Below are 18950 nucleotides of genomic sequence, written 5' to 3' on the forward strand. Positions count from 1 at the left end.
GAACAAGGATTAAATAGAAGTGGGTAGATAAATATAATCAGTTATATGTATGTTTACAGTAGCAGATAAAAGTGAAAGTGTAATAATCATCATGTGGGAATTTAGTATAGAGCAAGTATCCTTTTGTCAGAGGTACTGCAGTTTGTGTTTTTGTCTGGATTGGAAGTCCGGTTGTAGAGCAAGAGCAGAGCCAAGGGCCTTGCAGATGATGTTTTAGCAGACTTTTTAAGCTTTTGTTGTTTTCTGTAAGCTGTAACTCTAGTAAGATGGAGTTGCACAGTTACGAGACACAATGAGAATAGAGTGAGCTTCCAGCAGAGATTTTTGAGATATGAGAGATCTGTTATTTGATTGCAGTGTTCTGTTGTTGCTGTATGCTAGTAATATGCTTTTTAGAGAGGGGCAACTATCTGGCTTGTAGATAAGTTTGTGGGCAATTGTGAGTTTAGAGTAGGTTAGCTGATTTGGGGGATCTAGCCAATTTAGGTGCTTTAGGGCTGTGTAGTGGTGGGTTTTATGAGATGAATATGTGAGAACCTTGTTATTTTATTATAGCATGCATCAAGTTTTCACTTGAGGGTATTGCTGAGATTAGTGAAGGTAGGTGAAGCATGTATTACAGATGGGAGTAGGTAGGTTGTTTCTATGGATTTTCTTGTGGATACTGTAAGACATTGATTTGCTCTATACAGGGAACCTATGGGAAAAATAATCTGAATGAGAGGATGTTCAGTTGCAGAATTCACTTAGTGAGAACCAGGAGAGTGAGGCAGACACTGAGAAAAAATACAGAAAAGTAATTTTCTCTTCATTTAATCTTTCCACTAGCAACAATCCTACAAAACCGAGACTGCCCCTATATTTAAGGATAAGAAGGCAAGCTGAGAGGGAATATTATGTGACTTTCTAAACAATAAATAAGAAGAAAAAATGTACTCACTTGTTTGAATATATGCTGATATTATAGAGAATAGGATGTAAATATAAAATTCTGTCACTCAGATGGTGGTTAACATATACTACTGTAAGATCAAAGAGGATGTAGCAATGATTCTTCACACAAAATTACATTTAGCAGTACATGGCATGAGCAGTTCTAAGGAGATGCTGGGATATATATAAATGTATAAGTCACTGATGGTGGCTATATGAACTGCAAGGCATAGGGTCATTTCTACAAGTGTCTCACTGAAGATCTTAGGATAGGCCACAAATGTGAATACAACCAGCTAATTCAAAAACACCTATCTGAAAATGCTTTTCAAGTCAGCTGGCAAGTCTTTTTAGAAGCTGCCTTAAATACTATACAAAAAAATATTTGCTGAAATATGAGCTAGATCTGAATTATACACACATACACACACACACACACACACACACACACACACACACACACACACACACACACACACACACACACACACACTGTATATACTCTCACACACACACACACACACACACATATATATATATATATATATATATATATATATATATATATATATATAAATAAGATTCCATTATGTATGATTGAACTTATATAATGTTAAACAAAACACACTGACTAAAATAAGAGCAAAGATACATAATGACAAATTACCTAAACATTGAACCTGTGAAAGACTGAAAAAGGAAAACATGCTCCTTTCTCAATCTTTACACTTAACCACCTCCATAACACTAGCTTCCAATCTGTCTGAATAGTGGCAACATTACTGAAGGGTTTTTATGGTACGGTGTGGGGTTAGGGTTAGCATGCATTACTGAGGTGGGCAAGGGGACCCCCTACCCATCTCAGTAATGCATGCTAATCTAATCCTGCCCCCCCCTCAACCCTAGCCTCACAGTGTACCTTAATAAACAACACTCCGTTAGATTCCATTATGTATGATTGAACTTATATAATGTTGAACAAAACACACTGACTAAAATAAGAGCAAAGATACATAATGACAAATTACCTAAACATTGAACCTGTGAAAGACTGAAAAAGGAAAACATGCTCCTTTCTCAATCTTTACACTTAACCACCTCCATAACACTAGCTTCCAATCTGTCTGAATAGTGGCAACATTACTGAAGGGTTTTTATGGGTTAGCATGCATTACTGAGGTGGGCAAGGGGACCCCCTACCCATCTCAGTAATGCATGCTAATCTAATCCTGCCCCCCCTCAACCCTAGCCTCACAGTGTACCTTAATAAACAACACTCCGTAACACTGACGCTACACAACGCACACTCAGAGACACAAACAAACATTCAACAACACACTACAAACATGAAATCTAATTCCTCACCTAATCCTGAACATAAATCTAAAATACACACACTCGCAAGCAAACACACAACACTTAAACCCATACTTAACCCTTACCCTAACAATCAAACACACATACATACTCTAACCGTCTCCTAATCCCCACTCACCTGTTTCAAAGAAACAGTATTTTGTGATATCGGACATTCAAGTATCTGGATGTTTGACAATCTCAATCACCCCTAGTATTTGTCAACCAAAGCAATGATCGATAAAATGCATGGTAACCTTACATATTTGTGTGTGTGTGTTTATGTGTGCGTGTGCATGTGTGCGCGCGCGTGTGTATTTATGTTCCCAGACATCGAAAGTTTTTCATTTGAAGAACAAAATATTGAATGAAAAACATTGAAACACAAAACATCGCACAAATCTCAAGTGGGCTTTAACATGGTTCTAGAAGGGAGGCAGAACCATTTTCATTCACCCGATATGATCGATATTTTGTGATTCAATGTGTTTTTTTTTTTTTTTTGCTTGATATTCTTTGACTTGAGCAAAAAATATTTAATTAAATGCACTGCAAGTCTCTCTCTCTTTCTTTATGTATATATATATATATATATATATATATATATATATATATATATATAGGTACTTGATAGTAAGGTTGATACTGTACTTCCTTTCTCAGTGCAACTATGTTATTAGATTTGACATCTCCAGTGTCACTTCTAAGTGCATCTACAGCATGTTTGATAAAATGTAAATTGTCATTTTGTTATATTTTGCATGCAGGTAGCAAAAGAAAAATTTAAATCTCTCACCTTGCAAAGCCCTGGGGTAGTTCTCCAAGTCCATACAATGGATACAGATAAGGGCTCTTCCCATATCGGGCCAGGGACTCACTATACAATTTGATGCGATTGATAGTCTCCAGGCAGGGCTGGTCAAGATATCTGTTAAAATAAGATCAAGAAAGAAAATTAGTGAGAAACTAAATATTACCTTCAAGTATATGCCATAATATAAAGCTTGTTGTCCAGATGAGTTTCACAAAACATTTAATTATAGCTTTACACAAAATATTTAGAAGGTAGTGGATTACATAACACAATGGATGTCAAACAGGAAGATGAGATTAAAGCTGAGAGTCACAGTAAACTGAATGCAGTTTACAGAACTGAACTAATCTACCTCAGTACTGCAGCATTCTTTAATCTGACAGTCCACTACAATATCCTTACAGCTATAATTTGGCTCCTAGAAAACAAAGTGTAAAGACTTCTCATCTCCTCTTTGTCGATGATTTAAAACTGTATAGCTCATCAGATGAGGAGCTGAAAGTACAACTACAAGTTGTCAAAACCTTTTCCGATGATATAAGAATGTCATTTGGTCTTAATAAATGTGCAAAAGCAACCTTTAAAGCAGGAAAACTGCAGCACCAGGAAAACATCAGTTTGGGACAAGAATGTGATTTAAAAGAACTTGAGCAAGAGGGAGTCTATAAATATTTGGGAACTGATGAAGGATCAACAATAAAACATTAACAGATGTTAATAAAGCTTAGTAAGGAATACTTTGGAAGACTTAAATTAATCCTGAAAACAGCACTGACATCTAGGAAAAAATTTAAGCAATAAACCAATTTGCTCTTCCTGTCCTAACTTACAGTTTTGGAGCGAATGTCTGGCCCCAAAATGTGTTGAATAGATTAGACAGGAAAACAAGGAGGATGCTTCATGCTCACCAAATCATTTGTAAAAATCACTGCATACCAAGATTATATAATCCCCGTTCTGAAGGAGGGATAGGCCTCCTTGAAACTGATTACACATATAGATCTGCAATTGTGAGACTCCACACATATCTGCTGACCTCACAAGACCCAAATGTAGTGAAAATTTTGAAACATGAGGAGAATAAATCTAAGATGACTTCCCTGCTTAGGCTAGCAGAAGCATATCGACATCAAGCAGGAATGAAAATCAAACCACAGGTAGATAAAAATTAGGCAGCAACTGAATGTGCCAAAAACAAAAGAAAGAATATAAGGTGAAGGCACAGCTGAGAAGGCAAGAAATGTGGAAAATGCATAAATATAGCTGCAAGTACAGAAAACTTCTGGAAGAACCTCATGTTGATTAGGAATGAATGCAAAAATGGTTAAGGAGAAGCGAATTCAAACCAAGAGATGAAAGGTTAATATTGGTGGCCCAAGATAGTGGGCTGCATACACGTTGGTTTACAAAGTCCATTGAACATGTGGGAGAAACAGACAAATGTAGGTTTTGTAAAACAGAAATGAAAGCAGTTGCACAACTCTTTGCTGGTTGTGACATACTAATGGCAGAAGGACTGTATACTGAAAGGCATAATAATGTGGCAAGACCGTTGCACTGGGGATTGTGCAAACATGGTATTGAAGTGGCTGAAAAGCACTGGGAAACAAGACCCACAAAGCATCACAGAAAATTATGAAGTCTACATCACATGGGATCATCCATTACCAACAGTTCAAAAGACAGATGCTAGAAAACCAGATATAGTGGTCCATGAAAAGAAGACGAAAGTAGCACTGATTACTGAAATCGTCACACTCAGTGACTACAGTGTCCTGGGTACAAAGATACACAAAGTCATAAAATACCAGGATTTACAGGCAGAAACAAGAGCAATGTGGAAGAAAGATACCCAGACAGTTCCAATAGTAGTAGGAGCAATGGGTCTTACAAAAAAGAATTTACAATCATACTTAGATATGTCATCGATACATGCAATTCTGTACGAACTGCAGGAGTCATTACTAGGCACATTGCGGGTGCTGCGAAGTGCACTTCTGGCTTACATCAAAGATTGAAACAATACTAATTTCATAAACGTTAATCATACTTTGACTTAGGAATGGGGTCCATTCTCGTCATGGTGTTAGAAGCCCAAAAGGCTTGGAGAAATTAAAAAATATTGAAAGAGCAGAGGAGCTGAAAGGAAATAAGTGAGATATGGCAGATGACATAGAGGCCTGCAACAAAAGTAATGTAAAATGTTGTGAAGAGAATATAGAGAATGCAACAGGTTTGGAGGAATGCTCAGGAGATTGACAGTTTAAATTCTGTGCAAAGATGCACAGATAGCACATCTGCAAAACAAAAACACAAGCAAAACATGCAAAATAGCTGTCCATGCAGCTAGAACATTAAGTTGAATTTGAGAGCAGCAATTTACCACATAGCAACCCTTTAGATCTGCTTGTGGTTTTCCAGAAGAAATATAGATATTTATGATAATCTAAAGACTCAACAAAACAATTCATTTAGCAGTGAAGAGCTACTATATGCCTAAGCAATCAAACACACATCTACGTGCACACACACACACACACACACACACACACACACACACACACACACACACACACACACACACACACACACACACACACACTACAAGCAATAATGAATCTTTTTGAAGAAAACTTAAGAATTGACTTGTAGAAACCTAGTCAAGGATTTCAGTTTACTGTATTTGCTTCTTCATACCAAAATTCTACATGAACAGCTTCAAGACATGGACATACTTACTGGATTTAAAGAAAACTATTAGTGTCAAATAGTGAGCACAAGAGACAAATTTTCTGATAAAACAGACCCTACTATAAATCTGGAAAATAACATACCAGGCTATAACAAATATTTAACTTTACTCATTTCTTCTCTAGATAAGAAAGTGTAACACTGAGAAAACAGGCAGGAGAGACAAATATCAAAAAGTCCTGCACCAATGTGATCTCTCAGTGTTTTCTATGGAATAGCATTTTCTATGGAATAGCATTTTCATTGACTGCTGCATATTAGAATTAATTAAAAATTACATCTTAACAGTTATGTTTGTGAAATATTTCAGTAGCTTGGATATGCAGTTTTAGAAGATTTAGCAGTCTTGTTTGATAGTAATGTGGAGGTTATTCTCAAGTGGCTGGTTGGTATGGTCAGATTTTTCTTGCAGGCTTCTGACTGTAATCACAAAATGGTTGTCATTTTTGCAATTAGAGAGTGGATACTACTGTGGTGAAGGTGGCAGCTGAGTTGTCCTTGGTAAACATCACAGATGAGGTATGACAGTCATGAAAATATCAAAGTATATATTTTTTTTCCTACTGTCAAGATATTAAGGCAAAGATCTTGCTTTACAACCAGCCTGACACAATTCTATAATTAGAATTGAAAAATAAGGCATGGAGAGACGTGGGTATTGAACTTCAGATGAGGTTGGCAGCTTTTGTTGCATGGGGGGCTAGATGGAAGATAACGCTACATGGAAAAGTGTATGTGTTATAGTAGTGCTGGACAAAGAAGAGGATGTGGACTACTTAAAACATATGTTGCTGTGTCACTATGGGCAGTGTTAACCTGAGGGTTGCACAAAGAGTTTCTACAGCACAGTTGGGACTATTGGTTGGACAACCTAGTTCCATTGTGATTAATTTTCAGTAGCCATATGTCAAAGAGAAGGTGATGTATCAGATTTGGAGTTCTGGAAGACAATCTTTGCTGGGGCAAGAGGAGCATTTTAATAATGGCTAGTCAGGCAAACAACTGACTTGAATATGTCATTTTAAGAGGTGATATGAGAATGCAAGAAAATGAACTTAAAGTTTTACCAGCATATCTAGTGACCTTGAAAGCATTTTCCTCACTGATATGCTTTGCTTTACTGATGCAGTTTTGACAATGGAAAGGATTTTGCAGAACATTTTTCTCTCTGAGAGTCATGAATATAGTATGAACTACAAGTACCACAGTAAAGATTAACAGGAAATGATGATTTGGACTAACTGAAAAATTGCATGGGGAGTATAATCATATCTGTGTATTTTGATTCTGATTAGTGTACTTGATGACTGCAAATAAAAATGCAGATTATTCCTAGTACTTTCTACAGAACACTGCTACCTAACTAACTACCACTATATCACTAAAATATCCAGTGTCTGCAGATGACAAACAGGCAGAACATTAGAGATTTAGCTTATGGTCTCTGTGAAAGCAGGCTACATTTAAATAATAATCCACAGCTACTTGTGGGCATATAAGGATTTGCACATAGTTGGTATGGATTGATCATGAAGGCGAGTTCTTTCCATCTAATTCTAACTTGGATACTACAAATTTCTACCACCGTGGAGCCACGGTCTCCCATTTTCTTTCATCTACAGCCAGCCTTTTAGCTCTAGGAACTCTAAGGTAGGTAACAACTGCCTCACATTCACTGACAACATAATAAGTAATACTGAATCAGCCTGTAAAGGGTATAAATACTTATTCAAACTTGAGGCTAAACTTTCACAACCTACGGGTATCAGCACAGAACACTCCCATTCTACTGCAATACAGTATTAACACCACACAAACACATGCTAAGATTTTGAAGGAAAATCTTTCCTAAGCCATCTAGACAGAGACCTTTGCCATATGCTAGCATTTTACTGACTATACTTATACATACATACATCCACTATTTCCTCCCTAGACAAGGGTCACCAAAGCTGCATGTCTATGCCCTTAAGGCTATCTCAGCATGTTGTACCCATCACAATGTCTTAGTTATTGGTGAATCCATTGTCAGACATACTACTATTCCACTCACCAGGCTTGACAAGAATAGAGTGATGGTTAGCTGTCTGTCAGGTACTAAAGTTTATGATGTTGCTAGGGCCCTTATACCTCTCCTCCTAATATGAGTTTAGTATCTATCATTCATTGAGAACCTTGTGGTAATAGTGAGGGCATATCAATGTCCTCCACAATCACATCACCTCATAAAAAATAATGTATGACAATAGCTTAGAATTCCTCATCATCCTAGTATCAATAAACAAGACCAATTATCATACTATAAACAGTAATGGAACACCTTCTGTATCTCTCCCTGACCATGACAGCTACCTTTACCAGCTGTAGCCCTTCTCTTAACTTTCAAATTTATACAAAAACAAAAAAGTACAGGGGTTCCTTAACTTTACTAATGCCTACTCTCTTGATGAAATCATGCCTTCTCTGACTGCAGACTCCAGTCTCCTTTAGATTCATAGATTCTCCAAGGCTATTGAGTGTTATGATCATTTACTCATTGCCAATATCCTCCTTCAGGCTGTACCTCCTTTTTCCAGGAGGGCCACACAGGTCAATCTCAGAGTAAATTTGAGGATACTTATCCATTCATTTAGATTATATATAAAGGAGGTTAGAGAACCACACTACTTAACATGCAGGAGAAATTTCTTCTGGTGTTTGTGAGGTAATGGGTTATAAATCCGTCCCTCCATTATGCTGAACTTATCGGCTGGTGAAGATTTAGGTCCCCGGTTCTAGTACTGGAGGAACCACTGAACTAGCACAGATACTGAAGGTCCAGGAAAACAGGGCTTTTAATGACATGGTGAGTGAGACAGAGATTTACCCTCAAAAGTCTATTAGACACCAAGTAAACTGATATAATTTCCAGCTTCTCATGATTGCTCAGAGACTTTAGGCTTGTGATCCTTTTGGTTAGGAACCTTTGGGGTCTTTTTAACTGTTTGATAGAATTAATGAGATACAACCTGAAGGGGTCACTGTACTCAACAAATGGCCTGATCAATGCTGATTATAAAGGCAGATCTTGATGATATTTCATTGGCAATTAGATGTGCTAAAGAAAAGGATTTCCTGACAACCGTTGTCACATGATGATCAAAAGAGAAGAAAATATCATACCACATTCCTAGGTCCCTGACTACATTTTCATTTTGTAATGGTGTGCTTTCTATACAGTATGTTGAATGGAAGGTTGTCCACTAAATGTAATGATACTACACATTTGTCATTTAGTTTCTGTCCATTTGTAGTACACCATGAGTTTGCTAGGGTGAGTTTATTCTGGGCAGTTTGAATATCAGTGGGTGACTTAACAACAATCCCCCATTTGCAACTGTCTGCAACCTTTGTTAGCCAGAAATCTTGGCTTTCTTCTTTGAGATCTGAGAAATAAATATCAAAACGTAGAGGTCTCAGCGCCAAACCCTGAGGGACACAGCTGATCACATTCATACTTTCGGATGAGGTGTTTGCAACTTGCACTGTCTGGGTTCTGTGTTTCAGCCTGTTTGCTAACTATTTTAATCTCCCCTTCCCCCAGCTGTCAATCAAACAATGAATACAATGCAAAAATGCTGTAACAAAACATCAGAAAAAATTTATCCTTTTAAAGAAAATACAGGGTAGAATAAAATGCAAAATCAAATAGTAACCCTGTACAATCACTTGCATAAGTGTATAGACTCGGCTGTACCAGAAAGAATCAATGCTAGACCCCCAAGTAAAACAAGCTGCCATGGTGGACATCCAGCATCAACAAACTTTACAACAAATCCAAAAAGTTGTTGTCCAAGAAAACAAAGGCGGGCCCCAACTATGGAAAAGCACTCTACTCGGCCTGAACAGGCAAATAAGACAACATGTCAAATCCTTTAAAGGCATCTTTGAGAAAAACTGAGCAAGCACAGCCAAGGATAACCATAAAGCCCTTTACAGCTATGTATATAGCCTAAAAGGTAGGACCCAAACATGTGCTGAACTAGTGACTAAAGGTATCCCACACACTGACCCCATAGAGATAGCAAACCTGCTAGTGCATTGGTTTGGTGAAAATGTCACTCCCTTATCCCCACCAAACTTTTCACAAACCTTGCCCCAAACCCTGCTCCCCCCGAACCTAGATATCTGAAGAGCAGGTCATTAAAGCCTTGTCCAAGGCGAAAAACACAGCCTCTATGAGACCAGACGGCATTCCAGGCTGTCTTCTAAACAAGCTTAAACATGAACTAGCATCACCATTAAGTAGCCTTTTCAATCACAGCATAACCACAGACTTTGCTCTTGTGGAATGGAGAATAGCAGCAGTTATTCCCCTCCACAAAGGTGGCCTAGCAATAGACCCAGGGAATTATAGACCCATAAGTCTGGCCAGCCTCATCTGTAAGGCCATTTAAGCCATTTAACATATCATTATGGACCTCATAAATAAATACATAGGCGACCTCCAAACCCTGGATCCAACCCAATTTGGCTTCCTCAAGGGCAGATCCTGCTTGTTAAATATGGTGGATTTAATCGAAAATGTGACTAAGGCCACTGACGCAGGCAAATCTGTGCACACAGCATACTTTGACTTGGCAAAGGCATTCATTACAATCCCACAGTCAGGTATTACCAATCAGTTTAGCAAACTGGATGTAAACCCCTTTGTTGTAAGGGGTTGCCAACTGCCTCACAAACCGGATACACACTGTCAAAGTGAGTGACTCCACATCAACCAGCAGGACTGTTACCATCAGGGTGCCATAAGAGTCAGTGCTGGGACCCCTACTGTTTGGTATACTTCTCAGAAGTTCAGGCCAAAACTAAGGAGTTATGGCTGATCAAGTTTGTGGATGACTGCAAACTAGGTGCAATTATTGATTCTCCAAGTAAACTCCAGGAGGGTCTTAAGAAGTCCAACAACTGGTGTCTTAGTCATGGTCTCAAACTGAATGCAAAGAAATGCATCATCATTCCCTTCAGCAAAACCAATGCTCCTTCACTCTATCAGATAAACAACAATACCCTAACTACCTACAAAATGGTAAAGGATTTGGGATCACAAGTTGACTGCGACCTTAACTTTGACCACCATGTGTCTATTATAGTAAAGAAGGCTTTCTACGTAGCGCACTTGATTAGTAAAGACATTGCCCTGAGAGCAAAGGAGGTTATAAGCCCTCTATACTTGGCACTAATCAGGCCCATAATTGAGTATAGCGCCCTGTTCAGCATGTACCATACAAAGCACCTGCAGTAATTGGACAGACCTTGGAGGTAGAGAGACCTCAGAGGTTTCTAACAAAGAAGATCTAGGGACTCCAGTACATGCCTTACACAGAGCGAGTCACTGTCACTATTCTCTGCATCAAACATACTTCTTAGAGGAGACTTATGCCTGGCTTAAAGAGCAATTAAGACCCAGACCAAATGAACTTGCTGCACATTTATGAATCAAATGGGTTTAGAGCTACCTGTTCCAGGGACCTAAATATGGCCTGTGACTTAAATAGTACATGTTGTAGGGACAGATTGGTCTCCCAGTGACTGACGCAGCTTTGGAATAGGCTACCAATTCAAGTGAAACAAAACACCTCTATGACACTGTTCAAAAGGAACCTGGACGAGTGAATGGGGCACCGTAATTTTTACTGGGGATAGCGCCCACAACCCTCCTGGACATGGGCAGTCATTATTAATTGCAATCCTGGGTATTGACTAGCATTATCTATGGTATTATATTGGGATGAAATGGGTAGGCTTGAAATGACCTCCAGGTCGATAGCCTAGTAAACTCCTATGATCCTATGAATAACAGAAAATAAGGAAAGCACGCTGAAATATTCTCTTTCTTTCTTTGTGGCATTTATAGACTATGATTAAAGGGAAAGACAATTAGTTTGTCATAAAAAATGAAAGTGTAAGTGGAGTCTTCTTGCTCATTGGCATGTAAAAACTAAGCTTGAAGGCCTTGCTTTTGTTCATATTCCTAATTGTAGCTCAGGCTAAAAGATTTATCTGAGGCATGATGCTTGCAATCTGTGACTGACAAGGCACATTTAAATGCCATTGTTTAAGAGCCATTGTTTTGTTTTATTTATTTAATTACATTTGTTTACCGGGTAGTGTCCAACTAGGCTGGTGGCCTTGTTTTCAGTGGAGACTCAGGGAGAAAAGTTCCAGAAAAATACAATGCACATAAAGATCTACACTAATAAATTAGTAAGAAAAATAATTACCATAATTACTAATTTTTTACTAACAAAGATTTGATAATATTCTTCATTATAGTTAAAAATTATAAATGTAAAATCACAGGGATCTGGATAACTAAGTCAAGCTGATAACAGGCAGTGAGCAGACCTAGACTGAAAAGACATGTGTCAGTACTATAGAGAGTAAATATTTTGCTTTTGGATTATAGAAAATATGTACAGACCAATGGCTGTGCAGAAGCAATTTGAGGAAATACTAGCCATATGAGATGTAATAGAGGAAAAGAGTACAGGAGAGATGCAAATGAGCGTAGGAGAGAGGTGTTAATTGCAATGTAGCTGGAATCAGTGACCCAACCTAACTGCTCTGCCTCTACTAGCCTTCATGATGTAACAGATGAAAAGACAAACACTGTAAAGAAAGAACCTTCATGATGTAACAGATGAAAAGACAAACACTGCAATGAAAGAGAAACAGAAATATATTCAGGCATGAAACAAATGGAACAATTGTTAAATTATGCTTTTTCTGTATATGTTATGGTTAGAGGTGCATTACAAGGAAGGAAGGAAGATCACTTTTTGGAAAGAAAAACTTGACATTTGGGTGGAGTTTTTCTTTAAGATGAGGGAGCGATTGTTACATATCTCATTTACCTTCTTCCATCCATAATCCCTTTTTTTCCATTTTTGCACACGGGCTCCACATCAACATGTTCAATTTGCTGGGTGGCCACCCCTGATGTGGTTGCTGTTCCATGCCACACACACACACACACACACACACACACACACACACACACACACACACACACACACACACACAAATGCACACTCACACCTACAGCCAGTTTTGAGTGTCTAATCCACGTATTGCATATTTTTGAATGTGGGAGGAAACTGAAGCACACAGAGAAAACCCACATAAACACAGGGAGGACATTCAGACTCTGCATAGAAGGAACCCCAGCTGTGATTCAAACTGGAGAACCTCTTGCTATGAGGTAAAAATGATAACCACTGTAACATTATACTATCCAAAATATCGGTTTTACCTCTGTAAAATGAAATCTAGGCCTAGATCTTGGCATGTAGATCACAGTCGATTGTAGCATATATGGCACATGGGAATCCCCAGAAATGTGATACAGGAAGGCTGGGGGGTGCTCAATTATTGTGTGACATGCTTAGCTAGGTCTGAAATGAAATTATGCACCATTTTGCAAGAATTTGATATTTCAGATATCTCTGGTCTTATGATGAATGTTAAGAAGACAGTTATATTTTCCCGAAATGAAACATGCTCTACGGTCTGATGCATTTAAACCACACTCATTAGAAGTTATGACTCAGTATTCATGCTTAGGCATTGTACGCTGAAAAGTATGGTAAGCTATCAGACATGAATCTCAAACAATTAATCCAAGAATTTTGCAAGAAATTTTAGCTTTGGAAGAAAATTACGTTTAACTCTGTTGAAAGGATACATGTATTTAAAACATTTATGCTTCCCAACATTATTTTCTGCATTAGCTGCCCACTCCATTTGGTGTTGTCTAAATACCTAAAGAAATTGCAGTCATTAATATCAGACTTCAGTTAAGATTCAAAATCTCCTAGAATAAGTAACAAGTAGTTGATCTCTTTTAAGCTGAAGGGTAGTGCTTCATTCCCCTAGTCTCCAATACTATTCAATTTTTCTGTGATTTATGAGTATTTCAGAGCAAGTACTTTCTTTAGACCAGTATGGTTACATTTGGAAATTTCAGTTATCGGTACAATCAAGACAAACTATGAGACATGGACCACAGCAAGGTCTGGAACTTGGGAAATTTGGAGAGGTAACATAATGGAATAAGTACCAATAAACGCAAGACGGACAAAGTAACCAAGTAACCACAGGAAAAGTACTGATTCCAAACGGAGATACTTCCACAAGTTTTATTACTTGTAAGCACGAAATGCAATATAACGAACTGTGAACTTGCGTACAAAAACAAAAACAGAAAACAAAGTAATAAGTGAAGCGCTTTTCATCCGGATGATATCCGGACTTCTTCAGACATTTGGTTACCTCTCACAGTGAGTTTAAATAAACTCCTGTGTATAACTCAACCAATCAAATCACAGTCAGTTCTCGTAGTAAGCGGTTCAAATCACAGTGACCTTTTCCAACCATTTAAACAACATAAAACTTTGAATTTCACATTTCACTTACATATATCTTAAAATTAAAAATAAAAATATAGTAAATAAACTACTAAGTTAACATAACCAACTCTAAACCCTAAAACCATTTGTTACACATTTAAAAATAAAAATGCACGTGCACTTTTCATACAATGTCAAATATTAATCAGTATTATAAAAATATTCCCTAAAAATCCAAACTCTTTCATCATATCCTGGTTAAAACCAGTGAGTGACCCATTGTTTACTTGGAAGAATACCTTTGGTTACATGAAAATACTGTGAAATAATAGAATAATAACATACAGTTAAATTTAGGGTTAAGTATACCTAGGGGAGTTAACCCCGATTAAGTTACTTATCAATACATTGCCTTCTAACGTGGAGTTACAGACAAAAGAGAGAAAGAATAAAAGGAAAAAGGAAAAAAGACTAAAGAAAAAGTTAGAAATAATTAGTGTACTTTAGGCTGACTAGTGGTTTATGATTAGACGTAAAGTAGAGATGGAGAAGAACATTAATATACAGCACCTACGGTTCACTCAAGTTAGATTTTATTATATATAAGAATTTTCTTATTACATTAATATATAAAAATGTTTTATTATATTAATATATATACTTACCCTTTTACACCAATAGTGTCTGTGTTGTAAACAATAATTTTAAATGGGTCACTCACTGGTTTTAACCAGGATATGATGAAAGAGTTTGGATTTTTAGGGAATATTTTTATAATACTGATTAATATTTGATATTGTATGAAAAGTGCACGTGCATTTTTATTTTTAAATGTGTAACAAATGGTTTTAGGGTTTAGAGTTGGTTATGTTAACTTAGTAGTTTATTTGCTATATTTTTATTTTTAATTTTAAGATATATGTAAGTGAAATGTGAAATTCAAAGTTTTATGTTGTTTAAATGGTTGGAAAAGGTCACTGTGATTTGAGCCGCTTACTACGAGAACTGACTGTGATTTGATTGGTTGAGTTATACACAGGAGTTTATTTAAACTCACTGTGAGAGGTAACCAAATGTCTGAAGAAGTCCGGATATCATCCGGACGAAAAGCGCTTCACTTATTACTTTGTTTTCTGTTTTTGTTTTTGTACGCAAGTTCACAGTTCGTTATATTGCATTTCGTGCTTACAAGTAATAAAACTTGTGGAAGTATCTCCATTTGGAATCAGTACTTTTCCTGTGGTTACTTGGTTATAATGGAATAAGTCTTAGAAATCTGACAGAAATCTTTCCAATCTTCATGGAGTGTGGCTTTTCCTTTTTGTTACTTTAGACAGATAGTACTCTGATCAACCTTGCCGAGGCTGGACTATAATCATATTTTGGACATGTGAGAGGTCACATTATGAATTAAAATCAATACAAGATTTACGAGGGGAGGGGGGAGGTGCAATATTTACTGGTGGCAGCTGCTGTAGCTAAATGCTATGATAGGTAAGTACTTCAGATATTTTAGTAAGCAGAAAGGTTTCTTAAATATTTACTTTAGTATACAGACAATATGTTTTAGGTAATCCCATGACACTGAAATTAAAAACTTCGCACAAAGATTTCCTAGAAATTGTTTCTCATAACTGTAATGGCATTACATTTAAATGAGAGTTAGTACTTAATAGAACATTGCCTGAGGCTAACTGGTCCCAGATTCTGCAGTTAGATACCACACCAGCTCTACCCCTCTCATAGTTTAGTTATCTTTAGATTTTCCACCTGAGGCAACATGTCCCAGTTAGGTTAAAGGCTTGAGGGTGATCACCCTCTGACTGTTATCATTCTTATTCTTCAAATGAGCAGTAGTTTCACATGATCTAGTCTTGTCCAGGGGCTAAATGGGTGTTATTGACTGATATTGCATCAGGAAGGGCATCTGGTGTAAAACCTCTGCCAAATTACTTATGCGGAGAACATTTCATATTTCCATACTGGATCGGTCGAGGCCCAGGTTAACAATGACTGCTACCAGTACTGTTAGCCAACAGGGTGCTGGCGGAAATTGAGCTACTGTTGGCCGAAGGAGGAGAGGAGGGGGAAGGCATGCCCGAAGGCAGGAAGAGAGGAGGAAGGTTAGGAGTGTAGTAGTGAGGGTAGGAACTTTGAATGTTGGCAGTATGACTGGTATAGGGAGAGAGCTAGCTGATATGATGGAGAGAAGGAAAGTTGATATATTGTGCGTGCAAGAGACCAGAGGGAAGTAAGGCCAGGTGTATAGGAAGCGGGTTCAAATTGTTCTATCATGGTGTGGATGGTAGGAGAAATGAGGTAGGGGTTATCCTAAAGGAACAGTATGCCAAGAGTGTTTTGGAGGTGAAGAGAGTGTCTGATAGAGTGATGTTTATGAAGCTTGAAATTGACAGTGTAATGGTGAATGTTGTTAGTGCATATGCTCCACAAGTTGGGTGCGCGATGGATGAGAAAGAAAAAATTTGGAGTGAGTTGGAAGAAGTGGTAGTGATTGTACCCAAGGGTGAGAGACTAGTGATTGGAGCAGACCTCAATGGGCATGTTGGTGAAGTGAACAGAGGAGATGAGGAAGTGATGGGTAGGTATGGTGTTAAGGAGAGGTATGCAGGTCAGATGATTGTGGATTTTGCAAAAAGGATGGACATGGCTGTGATGAATACATATTTTAAGAAGAGGGAGGAGCATAGGGTGATGTACAAGAGTGGAGGAAGATGCACACAGGTGGATTATATCCTATGTAGGAGGGCCAGTCTGAAGGAGATTGGAGACTGTAAAGTGGTGACAGGGGAAAGTGTAGTTAAGCAGCATAGAATGGTGGTCTGTAGGATGACATTGGTGATGAAGAAGAGGAGGAGGAGTGTAAAACCAGTGCCAAGGATTAAATGGTGGAAGTTAAAAAGGGTGATTGTGAGGTGGAGTTCAGGGAAGAGTTAGGACAGGCACTGGGAGGCAGTGAAGAGTTACCGAATAGCTGGGTAACTACAGCAGATCTAGTAAGGGAGACTGCTAGAAAGGTGCTGGATGTGACATCTGGACAGAGGAAGGAGGACAAGGAGACCTGGTGGTGGAATGAGGAAGTACAGGAGAGTATACAGAGGAAGAGGCTGGTGAAGAAGAAGTGGGATTGTCAAAGAGATGAAGAAAGTAGACATGAGTATAAGGAGATGAGACGTTAAGGATAAGGCATATGGAGAGTTGTATGAGAGATTGGACACTAAAGAGGGAGAAAAGGACCTGTACCGATTGACTAGACAGAGGGACAGATCTGGGAAAGATGTGCAGCAGGTAAGGGTGATAAAGGATAGTGAGGGAAATGTACTCACAAGTGAGGAGAGTGTGTTGATTAGATGGAAAGAGTACTTTGAAGGGTTGATGAATGAGGAGAATGAGAGAGAAAGAAGGTTGGATGATGTGGGGATAGTGAATCAGGAAGTGAAACAGATTAGCAAGGAGGATGTAAGGACAGTTATGAAGAGGATGAAGCATGGAAAGGCTTTTGGCCCAGATGACATACCAGTGGAAGCATGGAGGTGCTTAGGTGAAATGGCAGTGGAATTTTTAACCAGATTGTTTAATGAAATTTTGGAAAGTCAGAGGATGCCTGAGAAGTGGAGACAAAGTGTTTTGGTACCTATCTTTAAGAATAAGGGTGATGTGCAGAGCTGCAGTAACTACAGAGGGATAAAACTGATCAGTCACAGCTTGAAGTTATGGGAAAGAGTACTGAAAGCTAGATTAAGAAGGGATGTGATGATTAGTGATCAGCAGTATGGTTTCATGCCAGGAAAGAGCACTACAAATGCAATATTTGCTCTGAGAATGTTGTTGGAGAAATACAGAGAAGGTCAGGAGGAGTTGCATTGTTTCTTTGTGGACTTAGAGAAAGTATATGACAGGGTGCCTAGAGAGGAGTTGTGGTATTGTATGAGGAAGTCAGGAGTGGCAGAGAAGTATGTAAGAGTGGTACAGGATATGTACGAGGGTTGTGTGACATTGGTGAGGACTGCGGTGGGAGTGACAGATACGTTTAAGGTGGAGGTGGGATTACATCAAGGATCAGCTCTGAGCCTTTTCTTATTTGCAGTGGTGATGGACAGGTTGACAGATGAGATCAGACAGGAGGCCCCATGGACTATGATGTTTGCAGATGACATTGTGATATTTAGTGAAAGTAGGGACCAAGTTGAGGAGACCTCAGAGAGGTGGAGATATGCTTTAGACAGGAGAGGAATGAAGGTCAGCAGGGCTAAAACAGAATATATGTGTGTAAATGAGAGGGAGGGTAGAGGAATGGTGAGGATGCAGGGAGTAGAGTTGGTAAATATGGATGAGTTTAAGTACTTGGGATCAACAGTTCAGAGTAACGGTGAGTGTGGAAGAGAGGTGAAGAAGAGAGTACAGGCAGGGTGGAATGGGTGGAGCAGAGTATCAGGAGTGATTTGTGACAGACAGGTACCAGTAAGAGTGAAAGGGAAGGTCTACAAGAGGGTAGTGAGACCAGCTATGTTATATGGGTTGGAGACGGTGCATTGAAGAAAAGGCAGGAGTCAGAGCTGGATGTGGCAGAGTTAAAGATGTTAAGATTTGCACTGGGTGTGACTAGAATGGACAGGATTAGGAATCAGTATATTAGAGGGTCAGTTCAGGTTGGACAGTTTGGGGACAAAGCAAGAGAGGCGAGATTG

At 38.4% G+C, this 18950-nt stretch overlaps 1 protein-coding gene across 1 annotated transcript in view; it reads right to left on the bottom strand.

Annotated features, from left to right (window-relative positions):
• Positions 1 to 18950, bottom strand: part of GDI1 (GDP dissociation inhibitor 1) — a 394348-nt gene that overhangs the window by 139796 nt on the left and 235602 nt on the right. The window contains exon 6 of the mRNA XM_044080268.1: positions 3086 to 3217. Within this exon, the coding sequence (XP_043936203.1) occupies positions 3086 to 3217 (132 nt within the window). The remainder of the gene's footprint in view (positions 1 to 3085; positions 3218 to 18950) is intronic.

The sequence above is a fragment of the Protopterus annectens genome, chromosome 8.part0, assembly GCF_019279795.1.
Source record: "Protopterus annectens isolate FY-2018-M chromosome 8.part0, PAN1.0, whole genome shotgun sequence".
Lineage (NCBI taxonomy): Eukaryota > Metazoa > Chordata > Ceratodontiformes > Protopteridae > Protopterus > Protopterus annectens.